We start from the raw sequence: 27,362 nt of genomic DNA on the forward strand, positions 1-27,362 counted from the left end.
ATTTTTTCATTGGTTCATGCGACAGAAAGATGCATACAGATTGTATTCATATGAAATCGACATGAATTGGAATAGTAAAACATGAAATATCGTGTACGCCAGTTTGGAAAAACTAGTTTCGAGAAAAATGCGTTTGAAAGTTATTGTTATGGCCGTACCGTATCACTTAAATAGCTATAAGTCGGTGAAAATGTGATTTTTGAAAATTCTTTCCTAGAGTATATTCCTGAATGCCTAAACATCGGAAATATGAAGAATTTGGTTTAATTTTTTTTCAAATTTCTACACTAGAGTACTGTCTTAAATTATACATACTGCTACTTGTAATTTTTTTTCTAAAGTTACGCTATCTGGCCACACTGCGCGCAATCTGATTGGATTGAACCGCTTGCTTGATATTACTCGCTGTGCGAACATTTTCTCGCAATGGTTTCTTCCAACAGCGGTTGATTTTCAAAGCAACCGGTTCAAAGCGATGCATCGTACTCGCCGCAAAACAAAAGTGAAACAAGAAAAAACGACAAAAGTAAACGCTAAAATATTATTGATAAAATTGCTTGTTTTCCGAAGTGTGACGTTGTTTTATTTAATGGGAATTGGCTGTGAACATAATCTGTTTATTGCAGTTCAAAGTGTAGTTTTACATATAGATGGGAAGTGGCGCAAAATAAATTCAAAACATGAGTTCCCATGGCAAACGGTCTTCGGTGAGTTCGTTATAGATGCCAGTGTTTGGAATCGTTATGAAACAATTTATGACCGTTCGTTGCAGATTCTCAAAAAACGTCCGTCAGTGTGTGCAAATAGCTTGGAGTCGAGTCCTACCGAAACCACCGGAATGACGAAATCGACAAAGCGGATTGTGTTTAAACCGAAGAAATCTGTGAAGTAAGTCTGTTTGTGTGTTTGCTTGTTGTGGCTTGAGGAGGAACAGATTTAATGGATTTAATGTGTTTTAGGGAGTTTTTCGCCACCGATGAGACCGCAACAATTTGGTGCAATTCGTACGAAGTTTCAACAGACGGAGCCTCGCCGCATTTGACCGCTAATGATACTGCACTGAAAAATGCCTCGAAGACCAATACTTCACAGTTTCAGTTTAGTTTAACTGTCCAGAAAGAAAAGGAAAATGTTGCCTCGACCGAGGAGCGCCAGATCAGTCCAAACGGCAGCAGTATTTGGAATCTCTCTATCTCGGCTTGTGAGGATGAGAAACGTCGTTTGAAGGGGGAAATTTCGATGAATTCGAGTGTTCTGAACAGTACGGAACGATTACTGCAAGAACCCGCCGTTCAGACGCGATCGGCTCTTCGCCAGAAGCAACAAAACTCTGTGGTGGACTCAAATGCTATGGACATTAGCCCAGCTAAGTATGACGGGAAGCCGGTTTCTCCCCGAAAAACCATTTTCTATCATCCTAGTCAAAATATGTTTGTTTCGATTGACGAAGTTGTTAAAAACAACGAAGGCGCAACGATTGCAGCCGAAAGCAAATCTCCAAATGACACTGACATTAACTTTTTCGGGCCACCGGAAGTTTCGAACAAATCGCCAGAGAAGAATAGCGCTCCCGCAAAAGTCCTGTTCCAGACGTCGTCGTCGTCTACCGCGAAAATTCACAACCCCTTGCGCAACATGTCAGTGCAAACGGATCCGCGGGTTTCGCTTGTGGACAAACGATCAGTTGCGGTGAATGCGGATATATCGGCCGGTTGGAGTTCACACGTCGTTGGCACGGATCAGCGATTTACGTTCGGGAACAGCCAGTTTGAAATTTCGGAAGCGTGGAACTCTCATCCGGCGGCTGCGCTGAAATTGAAGATGCTTCAGCAGGAATTCGTTTCCGAGCGGTACGATCCGCGGATATCGGACGGAGGGGGAGGCGCCGAAGACATTGATTCGACGCTTGCTATTACCCAATCGGTGGCCAAAGTACTCGGACCTGGTTACAGCAGACCGGTATCGCTGGAGAACACACGCCTCAGTGAGCCGGAAGTGATGGATATCACCGGCATTAAGGTATTTCCCATTTATGTTTATTTAGCTAGATAATTATTTCATTTGATTTAAAAGACAGGGCCTGGCCGGGTAAGGGAGTAAAAAGTGCCCCCAAACCAAATCACTAGCTGTATGGCAAATATTGTAAAGGATATTAAATAAGAAATTTTGGTGGTTTATTTGAACCCCTATGTGGTTTGACGTAGGATCTATAGTGAAAAACGTACTTTTTCGTTTATTTCACGCCATCCTCAAAAGATCCGAGATAAAAATTTGAAAAAAATACTGAATGTGCATCTTACTACGGTGTATCAAGAAAAATTATCGAAAAAAAATATCAGAAATTTTAGTACCAAAAAAAATATTGAAATTTTGAATTTTTTTTTTTTTAGATTTAGAGATTCAGTACTACTCTAATTCATATTTAAATTTGTTTCTACGGCTTCTCTAGATATGTGTGATTTTTTTCAAATTTTTTTAGTGTTGCGCGGTATCAAAAAATATTTTTTTTATATTTCCATAGAGTGGTTAGGTAAGGGAGTAAAAAGTGCCCCCAAACCAAATCACTAGCTGTATGGCAAATATTGTAAAGGATATTAAATAAGAAATTTTGGTGGTTCATTTGAACCCCTATGTGGTTTGACGTAGTATCTATAATGAAAAACGTACTTTTTCGTTTATTTCACGCCATCCTCAATAGATCCGAGATAAAAATTTGAAAAAAATACCGAATGTACATCTTACCACGGTGTATCAAGAAAAATTGTCAAAAAAAAAATTCATCAAAAATTTTAATACTAAAGAAAATATCAAAAAATATAGTTATATTTTTTTTTCAAAATTTCGAAATGCCAGAAAATGTATAACATTTTTTTGTACTGTGTATTATTTTTTTTATTATTTTATTTTTATTATTAGATATTTGAAAAAAAACAGCTTGAAGATATTTATCAATCTAGAAAAGCCGTAACAGCACATTTAAATATGAATTAGAGTAGTACTGAATCTCTAAATCCCAAAAAAATTTCTTCAGAATTTAAATATTTTTTTTAGTACTAAAATTTTTGATGAAATTTTTTTTGACAATTATTCTTGATACACCGTGGTAAGATGTACATTCGGTATTTTTTTCAAATTTTTATCTCGGATCTATTGAGGATGGCGTGAAATAAACGAAAAAGTACGTTTTTCATTATAGATACTACGTCAAACCACATAGGGGTTCAAATGAACCACCAAAATTTCTTATTTAATATCCTTTACAATATTTGCCATACAGCTAGTGATTTGGTTTGGGGGCACTTTTTACTCCCTTACCTAACCACTCTATGGAAATATAAAAAAAATATTTTTTGATACCGCGCAACACTAAAAAAATTTGAAAAAAATCACACATATCTAGAGAAGCCGTAGAAACACATTTAAATATGAATTAGAGTAGTACTGAATCCCTAAATCTAAAAAAAAAAAATTCAAAATTTCAATATTTTTTTGGTACTAAAATTCCTGATGAAATTTTTTTTTTGATAATTTTTCTTGATACACCGTAGTAAGATGCACATTCAGTATTTTTTTTCAAATTTTTATCTCGGATCTTTTGAGGATGGCGTGGAATAAACGAAAAAGTACGTTTTTCAGTATAGATCCTACGTCAAATCGAATATTTATTAAATATTTATTGATTTATTTATTTCGTCAAACCAGCGTAGACTACATACAGTGACTCAAACTGGTAATTGTACTCCACCATGCAGATCTGTTTTCCCTTCTTTTGAAAGTCAAAAATAAGCTTTCGGAACTATCTATTTAGATAAAGTCATAGTGTCATATGAGAGTTAAAAGGTTTTCTACCTATTTTCAGAATAATGGTTTCTATTTCGCTAAAAATGGCGAATGCTATTGTATGAAAATTTAATCAAACTCATATTCGTACGCTGGTTGAAATCTCTACTCTATCTTTTTCGAAGGTGTTGACCAATTTCAGAATTTTATCATTAGTATAGTATCCCCTGTTCATTGCAACAATCGTTAGTAGTTTTTATCCGTTATCTACGAGTTTTTTTTGTGTATTCGGAAGAAATATTTATCATTTTTTTCATCAAGTGGTTTTTAACCCTTTGCGGTCGTTGGTCTGCTCTCACCCACCACAACAAGAAACTATACTGAACATATACTTTATTCAACAATGTGTCAGTTTACACTTTTCTAAATGAATTTCAATTTTCTAATGAGCTTGTTCACATATCAAAACCGTAGTTCTATTAATAATAGATAAAGGTACTTAGTATAAACAAGGTTGTCACCCATGCTTGAGGAAAGGCTCAATGGGAAACTTCAAGTATTGCGGCAGTGTGGAGATGTAAAGAGCATTGTTTTGTTTGTTTAAATTGAAAGATAAAAGGCGGAAAACGCCAAACTATTTATTTTTGTGATATACGCGAAACCAGGACTGCTTGTTGGGGACTGTTTTGAAAGATAAAAAGGAGAATTATAACACATTATTCAATAAATACTTATCTAAAATTTACAACAAAAAAAAACAATTAAAAAACTTGTTCATGTTTCATAACCTCACGAGTGTTTTTTTTGTCTTTGTTAGAGAGATTTTCAGCCTTATGCTGGTTCATCTCTTGAAACGCTAAAGAGGCCTTAAGGGTCTCATTCTAGTTTTGGGCATTTCCCCTATTTACAATAAATATTTCCAGCGATTTATAGCGATTCGTTATTCTGTTCGTTAGTCCAGTACGTATCCATATTTCGTTGCCATGTCGTTGATTCCATTATACTCGGTCAAACAGACCAGTGTCTTTCAAGAAAGAAAGTACCGCTTCGGTCATGGTTGGTTCGTTTCCCAGGGTATCTCTGATACTCCCTGGGATGTCGTATGTCGATCTAGGGCCCTAGGGTATTGAGGACAGTGACAGAGAACGTGTTCGACTGTCTGGTGTACGCGACATAATGTACACTGAATTGCCCGCCACCATCCATGTTGTACTTAGTTTTTTTACTGGGATTGATGTCGGAAGATTGTGGAGGATTATCAATAACTATTGAGCAATTGTAATGTAACTATGTGCGAACTTTATATGCCTTGTGCGCTGGGTCATTGTCTTGGCAAAACTTCAATCCTCGATTCCATCCCATTTTGTTGATATGTACTTTGCTTTGTATTTTCCTTCAGAATGTTCAAGTAAACATTCCGATCCAATACCGGATTATGCGAATTCATGGAATAAAACAAACAAATAGAAAATATAAACAGTTTGAGATGATATCATGCGTCCCCGTATGCACTGGTTGAAAAAGTTTACCAGTTCGCATAATGAATTTATGGAATTTATTTATGTGCGATGATAATGTTTTTTTTTAGATGTTCGCATTGCTAAAAACTTAAAATCAGTAAGGAATCGCGTTACTGATGTTCGATTTGCGAAGTCCCATTGTGTATAATACCCTGTTTCGCTGGACATCACTCCACAGCAAGATTTGAATTTTTACTTGTATATGTATAATATTTAATTGAGTTCATTGCATTTTTAGTTTAATATATATGTTATATATGCTTATGTTAACCAAAGAAGTTAATATTAGAAAATTACCTTCCCCATTACCTTCCATCCAATATCTTACCAACGCAACATACTCTGTGATTTACGAATATACTCATCATGACTCGATTATTGCGATACAAAACTGTGCGCACTTTATAATGGAGACGTCACAGTTAACTGCTTAAATCTTACTATTTGCATGAGGTCAGTCAAATTTGATCCGAACCATTTCAATAACTTGACTCCTATCCCTTTTTTAGTTTAAAGAGGAGTAATGGTATATCAACACGATCGAAAGCTTTACTAAAGTCAGTGTATAGAGCTTCAAATTGGTTACAATTATCCATTGCATTCAAATCAGTGTGATTGAAAATCATGGAATTTCTTCACCATTCAGAGAAAAAATCCAATTCCACCGATTAGAATTTTGTCAATTGTAGTAATTAGAAAGTTGATGATACAAAAAATTGTATTTGATTAAAGACTGTCCTGACTCAAATTGCATCATTTTCAAATGGATGTAACTTCTTACCCATTGAGTATTCTCTATTGTAAATTTGAATAAAGTTAGTTAAATGTGTATTGCATACATTGTGTAAGTTTCACAAGCGGATGTGCAATCGTGGTGAAAAAAGAGTAGGAAGAACAATAGCAGCGCAAAAAAAAAAATTGCACACATACCTCGAAAATCCGAATCTCTCTCATCGTGTCGTCAGCAGGATGCTTGGAATGGTACAATCTACAATAAGTCACGTTTTAAATCGGTACAAAACGCATGACCATCGATCGGAAGGATATAAGTGATCAATATGGATTCCCGTATAGCGTAAAGGAGGAGCTTTTGAACAACTGAAGATCAAGTTACAGCTTTTAACCGTTTGAGTGCGCAGCAAATTTTGTTAGCATATGCAAAAAATGCGGATGAGTTTGGGTATATTTAAAAAAATATTAAATAGCTTAGATAATGGATTAGGACACAGAAATTGAATTAATAGGAAAAAAAAACACATAGAAAGTGAGGTTTATAAAATTTACTAACATAAACTCCCTTACCTATACATAAATGTTATTTTTTAAAATAATGAAAAACAATATTTAAACAATTTCATTCAAAATTATGGATTGCTGCAAAAAGCGCGTGAAGTCGTCTTTGAAAAATGTCCCAGAAAGACGAAATCCTACGTTAAGAGGTGCTAAGTCAAAAATAATAACAGAACAAGAAGAGCGCTATCGCGCTCCCTGCACTCTTCGCATACAACGAGTATTCCTGTATTCAATGGTTTCAAAGGTATTCAAACGGTTAAAAAGGCCTGGGAATTATATATTTGAACAAACTTCTTCTGGTTTCGATGGACGGCACCAACGTGAATTGGTCATTTTACGCGAGTTGCAACTGGATATCAAAATAGCGAAGAAAAACTTTTGAATTTGGGTAGCTTCAGATTGCATATTTCACAAGCATCATCCAAGGATTCCAAAAAAACTCGCTAAAACTTTACGATAGACAAATCCTGAAACTTTGTTGGGATGCGAAGCACTTGATTTAGAGCTTATGAAGCGTTGATGTATCCTGCGACGAAAGCCGTATTCTCTGTCGATCTTTCCGTTATAGATTTCGATCAAAGATTGGCTAGAAACCGATTCGAAAAGCTTTTGACTATTTCGATATTTGACGAATTTTGAAAGACAAGGAATTCTGAAAGAAAAAAACTTTTGCGTAAAATAATCGAAGTTAATGAAACTGCTAGGAGAAGTGGAAACTAAATCTCTTTAAGAACTACAAAATTAGTAGAAAATTTACTACTAGTCTACATCTGGAATTGTTCTGAAAAATTACTGGAAAATCAGCGTTGTTTTTGGGTCAATAATTACCAGGCGCATAACTCTTGTACATTTTATCCAGCTCCGTCCAGCCGTTAAAGAGGTATTACTGTTCAAAACCGTTTACTCCAAGTATAACGTTCTCGTATTCGAAACTTTGATGGGTGAAGTTAAGGAGGCTATTAATCATCTAAAGATCCACAAAGCAACTGATAAGGATGGCCTCGTAGCGGAGCTCTTCAAAGGAGGTCCGGGAAAACATGAAGAGTGTATGCACCTGTTGATAGTCAGAATCTGGGACACAGAACAGCTACGGGAGGAATGGAAGGACGCGGTAGTCTGCCCCATCTATGAAAAAGGTGACAAGCGGGATTGTGGGAACTATTGTGTCATCACAATCCTGAATGGTGCCTACAAAATCCTGTCTCAGATCCTTTGTACCGTCTATCGCCAATAGTATGTGAATTTGTGTAATTTGTGTTATCAGGCCGAATTCATGTCTGCTTGCTCGACGACCACATTTTTACACTGCGGCGGGTCCTCCAAAAGTGCCGCGAGTATCAGGTCCCTATGCACCGCATCTTCGTTGACTTTAAGGCCGCATATGATACAATCGGCCGACGACAGCTATGAATGATCATGGACAAACACGGCTTTCCCCGAAAGCTGACAAGACTGATTCAGGCAACGATGGACGGTGTGCGGTGCCGTGTGCGGATTTCAGGCGATCTGTCGGAATCGTTTAAAACTCACAAGGAACTTCTACAAGGTGATGGACTCTCCTGTTTGCTCTTCAACGTGGCGCTGAAGGTGTTACGCGGAGAGCGGGCTTTAACACGCGGGGCACGATTGTCAACAAGTCTAATCAGATTATCTGCTTCGCCGACGACGTGAACATAATCGGAAGAACACATGCAGTGGTAGCGGATTTGTATACCCGACTGAAACATTAGGCTTAAGATTAGTGCATCCAAAACTAAATACATGCTATCAGGAGGGACTGATCCTAACAGAATTCTTCTTGGTAGTAGTGTTGTGATTGGCGGCGACGAGTTCGGGGCGGTGAAGTATTTGTCTACCTTGGCTCGTTGATAACAAATGACAACAACAACAGCCGTGAATTTCGAGGACGCATGGTCAACAGAAGTCGCGTCTACTATGGGTTTCGCATATCCTTAAGGCCGAACAAACTCCGACCCCGTACGAAGTGTACCATGTACAACTCTCTAATTCGACCGGTTCGAAGCATGCACAATGCTCGAGCATGACTCACAAGCACTTGGTGTTTTTGAACTCCGAGTGCTCAGAATAATATACAGGAAAACGGAGTATGGAGAAGAAGAATGAACCACGAACTGGCGCAACTCTACGGCGATCCTAGCATTCAGAAAGTCGCCAAGGTTGAACGAGAGCGATAAGCAGGGTCCGTTGCAAGATTGCCGGACAGCAGTCTTGCAAATATGGTGTTCGTATCAAATCCGGTAGGAACAAGAACCAGAGGAACCCAGTGAGTGAGGTGGTAGGACCAGGTGGAGCAGGACTTCAAGGCAAGAATCGGTGTGGTCGGGAGTCGGTGAACTGCAGCCATGGATTTGGAGTGTTGACGAAACATTGTGTAGAAGATCTAATCTTTCAATGGGATGTAGTATTATTGTAATAAATACAATCGTATGGGGTTTGATTAATGTTTGCCACTATTTCCAGTGACAAATTCCCCAGTTGTTGAATGACTGAGGTCGCGATTTAATTCTGAGTTTGCTGATTTGATGTAATTCGCTATATTCTCTCTAGTGTTATTCATTGCGATATCAATGAGTGACGTAATATGATTCTTTATCGCCACCGCGGAGAGATTGCTGTTTTTATTTGCAGACAATTCGTTTTTTAACACTAAACCTACCGATGTTTCATGTATATCTATTCCTACCACAGCGGGTCAAGTGATCCTTTATAAATAGTTAGTGAACAAATGACTCGATTTATATAGTTTTGTTGAGAAACGTGATATATCATATTTATCCTGTATATTTCGACATTTTGGGATAACAATTATTAGCAAAATATTGAAATTATAATTTTTTACACGCAAAATAGCACTGTAGCTTGGAATGGTTACTGTTAGTTCGCTTGGATAGTCAGCAATACAATTAATTCTGATAATTCATTATTCATTCACAAATACAACAAAATATATAAAGTAATAGCAAACAATGTGAAATGCAATGGTTTTGTATCACAACCAAACATATAAATCGTAATGGTTCTATATGTCTTATACCAGTGAGTCCCTTAAAAGAAATCTTTTTCCACTGGGACTTCACACCCATTTTAAATAAATGACTTAAGCTGTCACACATATTTTTTTTTTTAATTTTTAGTTTTCTTCTCTCAGTTCATTTTTATTAGTTTATTACCTTTTTTTTTGTTACATATTATTTTTTTTGCTGCACAGTTCGAGCTGAGATAGTTGCGTCCACTACCAGGGGGCTCATTCGAGCTTTTTGGTGTAGGGGATAGCGGAGGGTGAATAAATAAAAAAAATCTGATATCAGATAAATGTTTGCAAGGGTCAAATGACCCGTTGCGGTAGTTAGGGCAGATTACATATATTTCTCAGTAAAAAAAATAAGTATAGAGGAGTAAACACTGAAAAATACATTCGATATATGTTTTAGGAAAAGTAGTGTATACAAATGATGTTGTGGCAATGTAATTTGCAAGAAAATGTTGACTAAATGTTTAAAATGGGTCATTTGACTCCTCGTGGTATGTTTAGTATTAAATCGACAAGCTGACCCTGAAGTCTGTCTACAGATTTCATGTACAAGCCGTGCATGTTAGCCAATGGATCACTATCGTGTTGTATTGCATTTGTTCGTTGATTTTTTCCGCTGCTTAGTGGGCTTACTGAAGTCCAACTCGGTGCACACGTCATTCTGGCACTACGAAACATATGACGTAATGTCTACGCCCTTCGTGCGCTGTATGTCGATACAGGCGGCGTGGAATCGTCGCGAGCAGCCAGCAAATTTCCACAAATTGACACTGTCGGTTATCCCGGTAGCACAAATTTCGCAATTCGTGATTATTTTTTTTTGCGCTTATTATACGTTACACTGACCAAACACTAGGTTAACACTCCTATACTCACGCATTGGTCTGTCAGACCGAGAAATCAATAATTCGTTCATTTCTCGGAAAATATCAACACTACGACTTTTCTATTCTCTCTAGTTTCGTTATTCGTCGTTCGTCATCGTTTAGCGTATCGCATGTGTTGGTACAAAGGGGACGTGTGCCACTTTCGGTCTGACACACCGACGTGAGTATGGGAGAAGCTTTTTTGGACAAGATCCTTTTTTCATATTCTAGAATATTGTTGAATGAAATGTATAAATTAATGTTAGTGGCGTGGAATATTTATTGAATATAATGCACAAGATCATTACCGCACTATTCTTATTTGATTTCAGTCCCTTTTGTAACTAAATTGAACGGATCCATATATTGACTATTCGTCGTTAGATTCATACGTTCAAAAGCAAAATATAAATGTTTGAGATTCGTATAGTTATTCGCCAAATATAATGGTCATACATATACACACTTGAGAAAGAATTTCACTTGTGGAAGAATTGTAAACAGTAAACTTTAAACTACTCGGTGGCTTATGGTAATTTTTAACAATTACAGTTTCGGGGATATTTTTTTTATAATGAACAAAATCGAAAAGAAAACAAGAAAATGAAAAGGAAGTTCCTAGAAATCCTTTTATATCATCTTTTTATGCCCCATCTAAAAAAAGGAATTAACTCTTAGTTTACCAAGAATACAGAGACAAAGAATATTAGAAATATGCAAACTTCATATTCCAGAACCTTTATCATCTGGTATTTATCTAGAAGGTCGTTATACATTCTTCTCTTCGATAAAAGACCCGAAAAACACGCAACAAATGCATGAAATGTAAAAAATATGTTTGTTTCGAGCATGCAGTTATGCTATGTTCTGATTCTTACTCCATGAAACCACAATCGGTTAATACGTTTTTATGTTGTTTTATAGCTCTTTATATTTTTTTAATTAATAACAGTGAAAAATTCGAATTTCGTTATTTGTGTTGGAGTATCAAAAATTACTCTATTTTAAGGAGGGTGAACAAGATGACTATTAAAACATAATAAAGACGAAGTAAACATATTTTTTGAGTTTTTTCATTCAATCATACCCTCTTCTTCAAATAAATGCCAATAAAGCATGAAAAATAAACAAAGGCAACATTACAGAGAAGTTCACTTTTCGGTCTGTGACACCTTGCGCGAGTATACGCGTTATGATTTTTGATTTTGCACGCGAGTACAGGAGGGTTAAAGATAACTGATGCTTGGAGCTATTTAAAAACACGTCCACTCTGATCAAATGCTTTTATTGTAAGCGGAGATGAGTCAATCTATCATTATTAATTCATCAATTCAATCTTGTCTGTATTTGCAGGTCCACGGAAAAATAGATCCCATGGAAACGTCTATTGGAATGGATGAAGATGCACATCCAGTTATGGAGGAATCCTTAAGCGAAGTTCACCTTTCGGCGAACGCTCTCAGTCGAGCGCGGCCATCCTTCGTACCAAAAGTGGCTTCGATGGATCGAAGCGAGTGTCAGTCGCCTGAATTCTCTGGTTCCACCCAACGGCAACAGCAGCAGCGTCCCACAATTCATCAGGCGGAACCAATGGACACTACGAGTGCGCCGAATGTGGAGGACTTAGCGTTGGTCACGAGTATGAAGTTGGATCCATCGAAATTACCGAAAATTTCGTCACCGAAGAACAACTGCCCACATGACAGTCGGAAAACGATTCTGACTGATGATACAATTGAAGAAGATGCAGGTTATATAGCTAGGGAAGCAACTGCTGCGCAGAATGTTCTCAGACAAACTGTTTATGACATGAAAATGGATGAATGCCCCGTCGAAAAAGTGAATGCGTTGCCCCGGTTGGAAACTGTCAGAATGGACTTCTCGGATTTGGAGTTTGGTAGGAGTAGTATCGGAGTGGATCTGGTGAGTAGTTCGCAGCCTCCGCCAGGCGCGAATAAACCTAAAATTTTGAAAATGCCATCCAGGGCGATCAGTTTGAATTTTGGAGCAACGAATGCAGCTGATACGAAAGTAGCGTCAAGTACTAAGGGGGAAAGGAAGGAAGAGATTGATGAAAACTCAATTATTATTTGCGAAGATTCGCCTGGACAGACGCAGAAAAAAGTCGATCCTCGGAAAACAGTAAATGATGCTCTCGATGTTTCGATTGATCGCCCGAAACATATTAAGGGCCATATGATGATTCCCCAACAAGACAAAGTCGATCAAATAGGGTTTTCACAAGCTGGACGCCAAACTGACATTCAGCCCTCGGATGTTTCCTTCGGCACAACCCCTGAAAAACGGGATAAGCGGGAGCTACGATCAACAGTTTTTTTCAATGACAAAATAGAACAAAATGAACGGCAAACCTGTCCCATCCAGAGTCCCGTCACTGCTCGCCGAACGGACGTCCAGTCGTTGGACATTTCCGTGGGATCTCCTGCTACGTGCACATCGACTGCTTACGAGCGTCCGACAGTTGTAATGACTATCAATCTGGATGATTCCAGCTTAGAACCTGAACTTCCTGAGAAAAACCACCCGAGGTCCACGTTGTTGTTCAACGAACAAATCGAACCGATGGTTTCTGTTGAGTCAACACGGCGAACGAATGGTCAGCCGTTGAATATCTGTATCGATAGCCCCAGCGAATCAGGCTTTGCTCCTGCATCCAACCGACCGACGATCTTCTTGAGCACTGCATTGGAGGAGAACGAAAGCCCGAAGTCATTACCACCTTCGAGGCATCTAAGACCAACCATGTTCTTCAATGATGAATTGGATGAGAGTAAACGACAATCGCCGCTTAGTACTTCAGAAGATCTAAGAAAATCGAAGAATATTGTAGACGAAGTTCCCTCGGATAAATCTTCAAGGACATCTAGGAAAACTGACCACAGATCGAACGAGATGGAGCAAACGCAAATTGTTGTTCCGGATAGTGGACACGAGAATCGTAAAAATGACCGACGATTAACCTCAGTGACTGCTCAGAGCATGGATGAAACTACTGTTCGAATCTCCCCGTCAATGCTGGCTCCTGCCAACATACGAGAGCGTGACACACTTCTGTTCGGAAGCGACATGGATCAAACCGTTCAGAGTGGAAGATTCCAGTCCATCAGTTCGGTTCGGGCGCCGGAAGCACGCCAAACGATTATCGGTCGTGAAAGCATGGACGAAACGCTGCTAGACGCTCGGCTATCCAGAGAATCCTGCAAAGAATCCTCGCGGGTAACTTCCGACGATTGTCCCGACAACATCAACGAAACGGCAAATGCTCCCCGCTTGGAATCTCCACTGAATAGAGGTGAGAGTCGACATTTGGAAACACCATTCCAAAAATCCCGCCTAACCATTGTGGGTGCGACCAAAATGGACGAAACTCAGCCACTGCATCGACAGTCTCCGCTGCGAGTTTCGAGCGCGGAATATCAGCAGAATTGTTCCAAGATTCCCTTGTCGAAATCCCGACAGACCAATTTCGAAGTTGAAATCATGGATCAAAGTGTGGCAAACGAAAAGAGAATCTCTGAAGATCACATCCCAGATAAAAATCTGCGACAAAGTGAATTCGGTGCGATCAATATGGATGATACGTTTGAAAGAAAATGGCAGAATGATTCTCCCGTTAACATATCAACTGAGCGTCACTCTTTGAAACAACAAGATCATGTTGACCGAAGCATGGCCACCAGTGTTCTTCAAAAATCACGCCAGACAAGCTTCGCAGTCGAAAACATGCATGAAACGCTGGTTCCAGTAGTTCAGCAAGAGTCCAGCGTTGGCCAGTCTGCTGGAAACAATTTTTCGCAGCATAGCTCAAGGCAAACTGATTATAACGCCACCGTGATGAATGAATCAGGACATCGGTTCGAAGAAATCCCAAACACCACACAGCCATTCCTCCAGACAAAATCCAAGCTTGAGAATAAAGATCCGCGAAATGAAGTTGAAATGGAAAATGAAACCATCACCACTCAACCTGTTCTACGTCAACCGGGTGTAATCCAAGGGCCAACCACATCAGAAGCATCAATCATAGAAGAATGCTCCTCCAATCGAATCAGTTGCACACGGCCAACTCAATTCTTCAACAAATCGTGCCAAACGAGTTACTTCGAGGAACACCGATCTCCTCCAACAACTAACCATCGACAAACAATTTCGTATCCTCATGAAATGGATCGCACAATGTCCAACCAAATGCATCATCCAAGTGTTCGTCAAAGCGAATACGGGATGGAGCCAATGAATCAAACCGTCAAACGGCCACCATGCATTGCTTCGCCACAAACCACATCAAACCAGCGCTGGACGGTGCTACCCCGGGAAGACATCGATGCTTCGACTCCGTCTCCATTGGCGAAGTCGACCGGGGTTCCGAAGGGTCGAAACACTGTTTACCAGCAGGATTCGATGGACGAAACAAGCGTGGCAAATCAACATTATCGCCAGGCGTTGCTTGTTGATTGTGATACGAAACAAACACCACCTGCCCGGCGCGAATTAGCGACAGCAGCAGCATCCGATGTTTCTATTCCACATATGAATTACACGAGAACTTCGTGCCTCGAAAAGCCCGATTGTAGTAAAGTGGCGGAACAAGTTGGTGGTGTAAAATGTCGATTGACTGTTCATTGCGAGGATGATATGGATCGTACCACGAGCAGGTTTCATTTGAAACCGAGTTTCGTCGAGGTGCCTCAGCAGGAGCATGACTATCCGAATTTTTATAGAACGTCAAATTTTGGAGCTCAAGATGTTGACGAGACTGTCCAGCGAGGGAAAATTTTCGAAGGTAAGCACATCTTTTTGCCAATGTGTTGTACATTATTCAATCGGGAACTGCATGAAGGTGCTTTTGTATATCACCGAATGTTGAAACTTATATTAGTAGTTCTGACACCTGTCCTTGTTCTGAATTGTAAATTGGTCTGTTCATGACTAGGGTCCCAATGATTTTTCCATGAGTAATGACTGCTGTTGACACGAATATATGACTACATTTCAACCCAGTTGCAAAAGTATTAGTGGATAACACCTGCTATTGATCACCGTACTGCAATCATACGTATGACTTTACGATTTTTCTTAGTGAAAAATGCAACATAAACTTACTGCTGCTTTGTTAAAAGTATGCTCCATTGGAAGCCACAACCCTAGCCCATCTTTTAGGTAACACACGGACACGGTGGTGGAAATCTGATTGTTTTGTAGCGACTTAGTTGTTATATATATTCTCAATTTCTTCATGAAATTGGAATCCTTCCAGTTTAATTTTTCTCGAAAATTTTGTACAGATTTTTGAACATATGATCCGGCGTTGTCATGTAGTAAAATCATCTTGTTTTTGTGTATTCTATCATTCCGGTGAATTTTCATTCAGAACTCTATTCCAACGCAATATTGGTTATACTCGGCAGCGCAGTGTGCGGGTGGCAAACCTGGCATTCGCCGGGGTGACTTTCCAATAGCAATTTTTCCCTGTATTATTCATCTTTTCATCTTTCAATTGAGTAAAATACATCCACCATGAGTAGTTGCTTCTGTCCGTACATGAAACCAATAACCTCTCTTTGAAAAAATGAAACACCCAACATCTCATCAACACGAAGTAGAATTTCAACAACATTTCACCTACAATGATAACGATCTTTGGAACTGTACAAGAAATGTTAAAATATTCCAGCAGTTCAACCACAGGTTGGAATGTACTTATTGAGTCTTTGGGAGCATCGTTGAAAGGGCTTCTCGATACAAGATGTCAAAACGGCAAGTGTTATTAGAGGTGAAAAGGTTTATTTGTTCTTGTTCTCACTGATTTAACAGATTCGACCAAACAACAGTGTAGGGGGCTGAAGTTTTTCTTAATCAAATGGATTTTAAATTTTTTTGTCTTCTGGAACTTCGGAAAAAAAATTCTAAGTGATATGGACAAAGTGAATGAATCGTTACAATCAAAAGACCTTAGACATCTTAGACATAGCAAGTGAACTGCTTAAAGCCATGTGTTCGAGGAGATGAAGAAGGAAGCATTTAATCATGCCATTCAGTTCGCAAACGAAGAGTGTATTCAACTCGATAGCCCTGACAATTTTAAAGCTTCTAGACTACGGGAAACGAAAATAAACTCCACAGTAAACATTTGTATAAATGAGTAGTTTTCTCAAAATATCACAATATCTCAAAACTAGTGAAAACATCGAAAAAAGTGGTGTTTAAAAGTGGCGTCATTTTCATAGGTTGCCAGGGGTACTGTCAACCCTCACTACGCCGCTGGTTATACTTGCTAGCATTCCCCAATGATAGTTCCAGGAGATATATGCTTTGAATTGTGTGCTTTGAATGTTTTTCGGTCTTGTTTACATATTTATTTATTTATTTTGGAGTAAGGGAAAAGCCCATTTAAGTGTGGCTTATCCAAACTTTTTTTCCTTAAGGGGGTATTCTAGTGTAGAGACACGTATTAGGGACGTTTTTTTTCGAGCTCCGTAAAAATAAAACAAAGAATATTTTTAGTATACATTATATCATTATTTGTTCATCTATCTTTTAACAATAGAACAAAAATTGAACGGAGAAGAAATATTCATAACTAGAATAGGTGAGAGCTGATGAAATCAGAGGGTTCAAAAAAAAGTTGTGCCATAGCGTACACGATTCCAGCCCTTCTGGTTATCTGAAACAAAAAAATCGAACAGATTCTGAATCAGTAAATATGCCGCTATCGCATGAACCTCGGACAAGTCAACAACCTATTTTTGGATAAAATGGCGGTCGTTTGAAAAACAAAATGCGGTTTAAAACGTTTTCTCTTACGTTTGCCGAATTTTTAAAAATAGTAAAATCTAAAAAATATAATATATGATATTTTCGAGGTTCATGCGATAGCGAGATGCCTGCCGATTGTATGCAAGAAGGCAAAGTTGAATATTTTCAGTTTTTATCTTGTTTGGTATCAAAGTGTATGTTTTTGGATACGCAGAGTTCATTTTTCAACTCGATTGAACTAAAAAACTAAAATAAGAGGTGGTGCGAAGGGGAAAAGTGCAATATTTGTGATTTAATAATTTTTGGTTTTTAAATGAACAATCGGAAATCAATACTAGAGATCAAAATATTATTTAAAATAGTGTAGCATATTATATTATATATAATATTATGTTGCCAAATATATATATACTTATATAGGTATACTTATTGAAAAAAAAATGTAAGGGGATGTATCTAGGACACGACCGCATAATTTCGACGTAGAACTACGCAATTATATTATGCAATCCACTTGTTTACCACTTCGAATATTATTTTAGAATGCATCGAAATTTTTGTAATAGATCATGTTCTTCGTTACAAATCAATTTGATGAACGTCCTTTTACGTTTGATATGATGCCTAGGACTACCAAAATATGTGAACGGAAGAATTGTCAAATGATCATTGTATTTTACATTTCCCTCTGAAATTATTGCACATCTAATGTTTACGTAGTTCTCCGCAAAAGTTCATTTACCTCTAGTATCTGAAATAACGATTTTCCCAGGCCTCTCAGTTTAAAAGTACGTTTTAGGAAAACATTCCGGTCTGCACAACGCCAAGCGATTCCAAAAGTACTCAACACCAAATAATACCCCCGACTTCCATGTATTTACAAAGCGGATTCCCCCAGGCACATTGATTTTGAAGTCCGTGTTAGGGAAACACAGCTCGGTGGAAACAAAAAATACCCCCGACTTGCATGTATATTTGCAAAGCGGATTTCCACAGGTACATCGATTATGAATTATGTTGGGGAAACCGTAAATCGGGCCAATCAAAACTTGGCAGTTAGGGCGTTTAGATAACGCTTGACATTTTACAGTTATTCAATTGTTCATCTCATGAAAAATAACGTTTTATTAATTGTGATAGACGCGTAGAAATATTCCCTACCAATTGATGCAAACATCTTTCCGATCTATTAAGAAATGTTCGAGTTATAAGGATTCGAAATAGGGGTAGGGTAAGCACACAAATCGGCAGAACAAATGTATGGGAAAAAAGGAAGTTCTTCCAGTTTTCATGAATTTAAACTGCTTGGAGATTAGCGAATTGTAACTTGTAAGCATATCAAACAAATCTTAGAGAATTTCCGATTCGATTGGTATGCAAATCATGAGAATTCGTTCACAGTGAAAATAGTTATTAACGTTAACTTTATTTCATAAAAACGTGACCTGTTTTCTAGTGTAGAGATTTAGCACCCTTCCTGAAAGACGTAGTCCTACGTCAAAACATCACGAATAATAATTATTTGGCAACATAATTTGAGATACTTATTGGAAAAAGCATCACAAGTTTTACAAAATAAAATTTAAAAAATGTCTTCTTATGTACTGTTAGATATCGACTTCGCCTCCTTCCATGTTTTCATCTCCTTCCTCGTCTTCATCGGCTTATCCTCTATACTCTTCTTCTTCATCTTCGTCCTCAATCTGAATTTCTTCATCTCCAGTCTGAACTTGGTCTTCAATCTGAACATCCTCTTCACCGGCATCATGAGAAGCTTGTATCTGTTCCTAGATGGTCAGTAAGTTCAGGACTTCGCCGCTTACAGCTGATTTTCTCTTCGTTTGTTACTTTCTCAATGTCGATATGTATGGGCTAGAGTTGACCACTAATCGATTCATTGGATCGGTCCTCAATCGGGATGTCTTTAACGTAAAACTTTCCTGATAACTTCTATAAAATTTATTTGTAGCTTAGGCTGCTTCCTCGGATAGTTGCCCTAGAAAATTATCATACGATTTAAAATTCACATATTCATTTGTCAAATTGAAATCTTTTGATTAATTTACCTATTGGTAGGAAATTATTTCGAATTATTTCTGCTCCGTGAAGCAGCAGTTTATGGGTATGGGATGGCATATAATACCATTCGTATTTTTGCGTGTACAGTCGAGCAGTATCTAGGGCATATTCTTTGAATCTGTTTGTTGATGCTTATCCTTGAGTTAATTGCTGTGATGAGGATGTTAAATCTTTTGAGGAGTTCCACATCCAATCCAGTCATTTTCGCCCTTTCTCCGCATCTCTAAAAAATCTTCGGGCGGAGTTTCCGTCGTTTGTTGTACCTTTTCCTGTTGAACATAGCAAATAATATGATCAATCATGTCCAATATTTACATTTTATATAGTTTTAAGAATGTTACCTTATAGTATGTGATCAATAGCTAATCCAGTCTCGTCTTTGAATTTATTTTTGATGTGTTGTGTAGTTTGTTTTACAATTTCTTTATCTTCATCAGCACGATTGCGATGGCGTTTGTCTGTTCAATCTTGTTTAATTTTTTCTTACCTGTCATTTTTTAACTCCTGGTCAATACGCAATATGAATCATATACTCAAACATGTGGATGTTTGTGTGTAGCACAGAAATGGAAGATGATAGCGAATCTGAATCTACTGCGGTATTTGCTCGGTGCAACTCACTCACCTGCTTTGGTGTAGCTTTGCAAATTGGACAACTTTGGGATGGTATTTCTGTTAGTGCGGAAACCGCGTTTATGTAACGGTCAATAGTCATTTTAAGTTAAGTACTTATTTTAGCTTTACTAGAAATTTGACACAACTAACGTTTCCATTGATCATCGTAAGGAGTAGGTTAAAATAAACAGCGACAGTATGAATCGAGATTAGAGTATTCGGCATTTATTTCTGCTTCTCTGTCCCGCGTTAACTCTAGTGTCTCTTTGGCGAATTCGAATGAGATGGGCCTACAAAATAATGGAGACGAATACTCAGCATTTGTCCATATCGTTTTCTCTTCTGGTCCTTTACCAAATTGTAAAGGGAGTGGGACGAGAGAGATACTAACAAACTGTTTAAAATAAAGACAATAATTAATATGACCTACACGATGCATAAAAATTCAAGTGCTGAGTGATAAAAGACACTTTGAGGAATACTTTCGTTAAAAAAGTTTTGCGGGGAAATGCGGAGCGATTTTATAAGTTCATCCGAAGCAAAATTAAACTTCCAAAATAGTACTAACTCTGTGTGGAGTTAACACATACTACAACCAACCGAATTTTGAAACTGACAACAAAAAATTCTCCGTTAAAAATGATTCAAGATAATGTATAATGAATATAATGTGCCAAAAAAATTAATTCATAAACTTCACCAAAACACACGCGAAATAGTGGCACCGGCGAACATACGAAACTGGTATCTTATCGCGTTGCCAGGGCAATGATGCGCGTTCGGGTCGCCTTGATGTGGTCCCGGGGGGAACGAGGCGATGAGTAGAGGGCTTGGTTTTAGTGGGTGTAAGCCCCACACAACGTCTAGGTTTACCCGTCCCAGATAAGGCTGGTAGAGCTTTCCTATCCTTTTCAACCAGTTAACTGTGATTGACGAGTATACTCGTCATGCGTATAAATCAGTGACCAACAAAGCATATTTTCAAATTTCAAGATGTTTAGAATATTTTGAGGCTATGCCGGAATAAAAAAAACAAAAAGAAAAAATATACAGTTTGAGATGATGTCATGTCTTCCCGTATGCACTGGTTGAAAAAGTCTACCAGTTCGCATAATGAATTTGTGTGTGATGATAATGTTTTTTAGATGTTCGCATTGCTCAAAACATAATATCTGTGAGGAATCGCGCTACTGATGTTCGATTTGCAATGGCCCATTGTGTATAATACCCTGTTTTGCTGAATATCACTCCGCAGAAAGAATTTGAATTCTTGCTTTTATAAGTATAATATTTAATTGAATTCGTTGCATTTTTAGTTTAATATGTGTGTAATATATGCATATGTTAACGAAAGAAGTAAATATTAGTAATAAAATTTTCGATTTTATAAAATAAACTTATTTTTTTCATTCAATATCTTACCAACGCAACTTACTCTATGAGTGACGAATATATTCGTCATGGTTCTAGAATCGAAACAAAACTTTTAGATGCAGACACCACAGTTAACTGGTTCAAAAAATTATCCCTTCAATAGGCTACCTGGAAAAACCTTGAAAATTACAGAATATCAGGGAATTTAAACAATGTCAGGGAAAAATAGGGAATATCGGGAAAATATTTGTTATTTGCAAATGATTGAAAAATCTTGAACGAATTTGTATCTGAAAATAATTTGATGTTATACTGACGAGTTTTAGTAGTACAGGTCGGACTCGATTATCCGGAGTATTGTTTTTTATCACTCCGGATAATCGAATCATAAAAAAACGAATTTTCTCTCGGTGAACGTAATATAATTATGATTTGCACTTATTTATTAAACGGTTTTATCTAGCTTGACCCGTTTTTATGTTTGTGACTTTGTAACTTTGCAACGTTGTCTGTAACGCTGTATCATATTAATATAAATTTAACCCCCTTCCTGTTGACCAATTGATCTGAAATTTGGAACACATCTTTATCTCTGTTGTCATTATAAAACTGCGTATTCTATGATCTTGAAAATCGAAGATGGCGGCCGCTACAAAATAACGGATTACATATTTTCTCAAAACTCCACCAATATGTATATCAAATGAAAGGGATTGACTAGTAGAACACAATTACTTATGAAGAATACAAATCCAAAATGGCGCCATATACGAGGGCAGTCCGATAAGTACTTAGCCTACAGAAAAAAAAAACAAAAATTTTGGAAAAGTGGCGATTTATTTCTCAACATAGTCTCCTTTTAGCTCGATACACTTGACCCAGCGATGCTCTAACTTCTTTGATTCTTCTGAAAAATACATTTGCTCGAGGTCTACAAAGTAGGCCTCCGTGGTGGCAATACCTCCTCATTAGACTCAAATTTCTGCCTGGCGAGTGACTTTTTCAAGTTTGGAAATAAAAAAAAAGTTGCTCGGAGCCAAATCTGGAATACGGTGGATGGGGCAACAGTTCGTAGTGCAATTCCACCAATTCTGCCGTGGCGACGGCAGAATTTCCATTTTTTCCATTTTTCTCAAATTCGCGGACACGCCCGCTTTCACACACGGTCAAATCAAAACTACGAGTCCGCTTCGACTGAAATTTAGACAGTAGCCGTTTACGAGAATGTGCTACAAGATCTCTTGCGATATTGGCACCATCGGGCGATGAGGCTAAGTACTTATCGGACCGCCCTCGTATATATTTTTTTCAAAATCTCATCAATATGGGTATCAAATAAAAGTGTTTTGAAATACGCAGGTTTATAATGACAGTAGAATTAAAGGTATGTTCCAAATTCCAGATCAATCAGTGATCAGGAACGGGGTCAAATTTCAATTAATGTGGGACAACCCTACAAACACTCAAACATACATACAAACTGAATGAAAAAATATATATGGCGGTCATTTGGATTTGCATTTTTCATAAATAACTATTTCCTACTAGTCGAGCCCTTTCATTGAATACCCATATAAGCTATTCAATGTGGAATTATTATACAAATTATTCAAAATTTTCGAAGATCAAAAATGAAATACTCCGGATAATCGAGTCTAAGATTCCCGAATCGAGTCCGACTTGTGGTACTAGGAAATTTATAGTAAAACAAAATTGTAAAGAGTCAATTAAAAGATCAATCAATGAACAGTTCTGCGATTGAACCCATGAACGTGCGCTTAGTAAGAAAATGTGAATGTTTGAAGCTGTTGATATCAAAAAATCAATTTCGGGCGTGACGAAGTTTGCCGGGTCAGCTAGTATAATTTTATTTTATAATTTCTTTCTTTCCCGATCGCTGTAGAAATCAACCGGGTAAAAGAGTATTCGAAATCATCAGATGCTCACCAACGGAATGGATACAAAACGAGTCGACAAACAATCCTCATCCCGGAGGACATGGATCAGTCTATGGACCAATCAATGGATACTTCTGACGTTGTGGTCCAACCGCAAGCGGTGGAATGCGATCAACAATCTCGTCGGACTATAATTCAATCAAAAAATATCCTAGACGAGACGTGCGAAACAGGTGCGAGGCATAATGTGGTACGGGTACCTGCTCCTACCCATGAACCTTCGCCAGTTGTCAAACAAGAACAATCCGATTTTTCGTTCGCCATTCCAAATCTACCGTCGGAGGATTGTGTACTGCGGAGCTCCGCTATAATGCCACTGCACAGATTTGCCAATACACAGAATCATACGTTGAAGTCTGTGTCCCAAGCGGCTCGAGATGCAAGTTCGAGTGCCGCCGATTTGAATCTAACGGCAGCGATGTATGCCCGGGTCCCACTTGATGAGGTGAGCGAAATTTCTGCTTTGGGAGAAATTGGAGGGAAACCGGAGCGAACAACGGGCTTCACTATACAACCCGAGGTAAGTAGCTTTGTGCTGAAGGAGCTTACCGAGCCACCAATTGCGCAGCCTCCGGTTGCTGTTTCCGTGATTCGTGAGACGCCGAAGAAGCCTTCTGGGATGCAGATGCGAAAAAGTTTGGGATCAATATTCGATCGAGATGTGCAAGAGCTTGACGAGTCCGGCATTTCACCTTTGCTTTGTGAGGATGAAGTTGGTACTGGCGGTGCTGATACTCGTGCGCAGGTGGGATTTTATTTGGGATGCTTTTGCGAGTTGTTCTAATGCTTTTCATTCATATGCTTCACAGAATCAAGTTCCAAAGTTGTCAGAAGTTGCGAATATTGTGGTCAATGATTCCAGTGACGATGAGTTCTACGATGCTGAGGTGCAGCAGGCAGAAATTGTCCACGTTATGCGAGAAGCAGTTGTGCGCGGACGCCACTCTAAAGGCAACCTTAAATTTATCGAAGTCGATCAATCTACAATGTCTTCTGTGCCGAATGAAACCTTTGCTGAACATAAAACACTGAAATTTGTCGATGTCAACGATTTAGAGCATACGGTTATGCAAAATCAAAAGCGGAATGTGTCGCAAATTTCCAAGTCCGTACTATTGGCACAGGAACACGATCCACTGAATATTTCCCTTTCGGAGGATTATCCGCTGAAAAAACGAAAAACAGCAGAACGTACTACGACAATACTAGACAACACTTCTAGCGCACCGACAGATGAAATCAAATCAAAATGTGAACAAACGATTCGTCGTGTTACCTTCCATCAGGATGTTTTAACACCTACAAAACAGGAGCAAAGTACTCAACTTCCGGAGAACGTGACACGGTATCCGGAAGTTGAAATTGTTACAATAAAAGAGGAGTGCGTCACAGTGATCGAGGAAGAGACTGAACATGAGCAACAAAGGTTAGGACAGACACTCACAGTGGACCCCTCAGTATTCATTGTTAATGAAAGTGATATGCTCGCAAATGAATCGAAAATTTCACTGGTATCATCTCCCAATATCAACGATAACAAAGAGAGAAGTAATTTGAAGCATGACAGTACCTACTATCACCAATATGTGAACCTAACAATAGATTTGAATCAAACTGGAAGTAAATCTTGCATAATAATAGACGATTCAACCATGGTTCCGACAAATAGCGACGACTGTTCGGAGTCACAGCATTCGCCGGCCGATGTGAGGTTGACTTTGGATGAATTACCCAGAAGAATAGACAAAACGAGACAATCGTTGGTACTCAACTCTACTGTTGCCAGCGAGGTGATGTTCGAATTGACACGGCAGGTTTCAGAAGCGAAGAAGGTTTGCTGTGCGGAGAGCAATTGCAATTGTTGCCGAACGAAGAAAACAATGGCCATCGTTAGACGAGATAATGTTGACATCGTTCGGCAAAATTGGCGAGAAACTTTCGACCGAATCGTTCAATCGGTGTCAGACATACCAATACAGGACATGTCCTTGGAAGAACGAATAAATGAAATTTTGAGCAGGCCGTTGAAACAATTGTCGCTAAATTTGTCAGAGGGGCAACCGGTGCACTTACCGGAAACTCCGTCGATTTGGTTTCTTTGCGAAAACTATATGCGGTAAGAATAACTTTTATCGATACAAATACTTCAATCTCTATAGCTAACTCACTTTTAGTTCTCAATGCCATCAAGAAGCACCATCCCAGGCTTACAACGTTTGTGATTTACCCGAAACGCCTAGCTTTACAACCCTCATAGCTAATAAACTGAAAACGGAGAACTACCGATGGTTTCTTGATTCATCCGATGAGTCCGACAAGCGTTTGTATTTGAGGCATTGCACTCTGAGAACGCTTCAGTTCAACCTGGTGCTCAAAAAATCGCCCCGTTGCTACACCAATCAGGACAACGCTGGAATCGATCGGCTGGAGCTTTCAGAGCGATGGCAGTGCTCGACATGTTCTCCTAGGCTGTTGGCAGCACATATTGAGCTCACCCGGCTGGTAGATAAATCAGTGCTAGAAGAGCTGAGCTCGCAATGTCCCACGACGGCACACCTGATGAGTCTGATAGTACCCTTGGATGCTATTGTGGAGCGGGTCTTCGGTATAGTGGATCATCTATGTCGCATTCTGCGGAATAATGGAGCCGTGTTGGAACAGTTGGGGTAAGATTATATTGCAGTAAAATTTGATTCTTTAAAGATTATTCACCGTTTCTATTTCTTCAGAAATGACCGTCACCTACGGATATATAAAGTGTTCGAGTATGAAAAGGGTGGAACAATCCACTGGAATCGTGTCTCAGTGTACTTTGATGCGATAGAGCGGATAGATCGAAGCGGTGTTCGGTTTCACAAGCAAACGGATGATGCCGATAGTCTCTTTCCTACGGAACAACAGTGCGGTAGAGTTGCCATTCGAGGGTTGGTATTCCTGGAATGTTTGTTGTGGAATATTGCAAAATTTTCCACGGACTACCGAACGGCGAAATTGTAGATAGCTTTAATTGTACTATAAGAATTCATATTTTAGCGATGATTGAGTGTCAACGAATCTTATTGTTCAGAATAGATGAACTTGTTTTTAATATAAATCTGAAATCATTTTTACGTTCGTATGGTATATTAAATTTACAGATGACCAATGCCCATAGTCGAGTTGGACATCGATAAGACTGTTTTGGTCCAACAAATAGTTCTCCAGTAGAGATAAATCAAATATGTCGAACAACTTGCATATTTGGGTGATGACAGTGGCGTCTCGTGAGTAAATTGGGTAAATTGACTAGTTGTGCACCTACACTGTGACCCAAAACTTATACTCAAAATTGCAAAAATGGGGGTTTATTAGTGCTCGAATACTGTTTTCTTTATGCAAGAATTTTGATGGGTTGGCTGAACTATCTCGTGTTTTATCGAATTTCAAGTATTTCTGAGTCTAATTTTAATTTTGGACATTTTTAAAATATAATATTACAGTCTTGTTTTCGGGAACAAATATTTTTGACGTAGGATTACGTCTTTCGGGAACATATTGGGGTACAAATTGAAAATCGAAAATCGAACACATCGTGGAAATTGTCCAATTTCAAACGCTTATTGCTCAGTCATTAAATGGTGGATTGGTGAGATTTTTGCGTCAATCAATTTCGACACTCCATAACAATTGTTTACATTGAATAAAATAATATATGTCATGAAACTAACTATCGAACAATTGAAAAATCTCAACCCCTATCGTAACGGAAATACCCACTTCTGGTTGGTCGAAATTGACGACAATGCGGCGGCTCATGTACTTACAATTATTGGTTAGTTATGTCCTGATGTATTTACGAGATATTTGCATCAATCGATCTGAGCACTCCATAACAATTCATCACAATGGATAAAATACTATATCATATGAAACTAACTATTAAACAATCGAAAAATCTTCCTATTGGTTCTGATTGGTCGAAATTAAAGATACGGAGAAATCGGCATTGTAAATACATCAAAGTAAAGGGAACTTTTGTTCCCAGCGAAGTGTGTTCCCTAACAGAGAC

General features: G+C 38.5%; 1 protein-coding gene across 1 annotated transcript; it reads left to right on the top strand.

Moving 5' to 3' along the window:
• Positions 1-475: 475 nt before the first annotated feature.
• Positions 476-26,424, top strand: LOC129769646 (uncharacterized). Its single transcript, XM_055772031.1, has 8 exons — positions 476-707; positions 773-888; positions 960-2,019; positions 11,865-15,315; positions 23,260-24,059; positions 24,124-25,430; positions 25,489-25,980; positions 26,044-26,424. Exons 1-8 carry the CDS (start codon positions 681-683, stop codon positions 26,309-26,311), a joined length of 7,521 nt encoding a protein of 2,506 aa, XP_055628006.1. The 5' UTR covers positions 476-680; the 3' UTR covers positions 26,312-26,424.
• The last annotated feature ends 938 nt before the right edge of the window (positions 26,425-27,362 follow it).

This window comes from Toxorhynchites rutilus, chromosome 2 (assembly GCF_029784135.1).
Source record: "Toxorhynchites rutilus septentrionalis strain SRP chromosome 2, ASM2978413v1, whole genome shotgun sequence".
NCBI lineage: Eukaryota > Metazoa > Arthropoda > Insecta > Diptera > Culicidae > Toxorhynchites > Toxorhynchites rutilus.

Excerpts from the sequence above, each read along its gene's own strand:
- LOC129769646 (XM_055772031.1), top strand. The coding sequence starts at position 681 with ATGAGTTCCCATGGCAAACGGTCTTCG. Across the intron at positions 25,431-25,488 it reads CTTTGCGAAAACTATATGCG|TTCTCAATGCCATCAAGAAG; the intron begins GTAAGAATAACT and ends ACTCACTTTTAG. Across the intron at positions 25,981-26,043 it reads GCCGTGTTGGAACAGTTGGG|AAATGACCGTCACCTACGGA; the intron begins GTAAGATTATAT and ends CTATTTCTTCAG.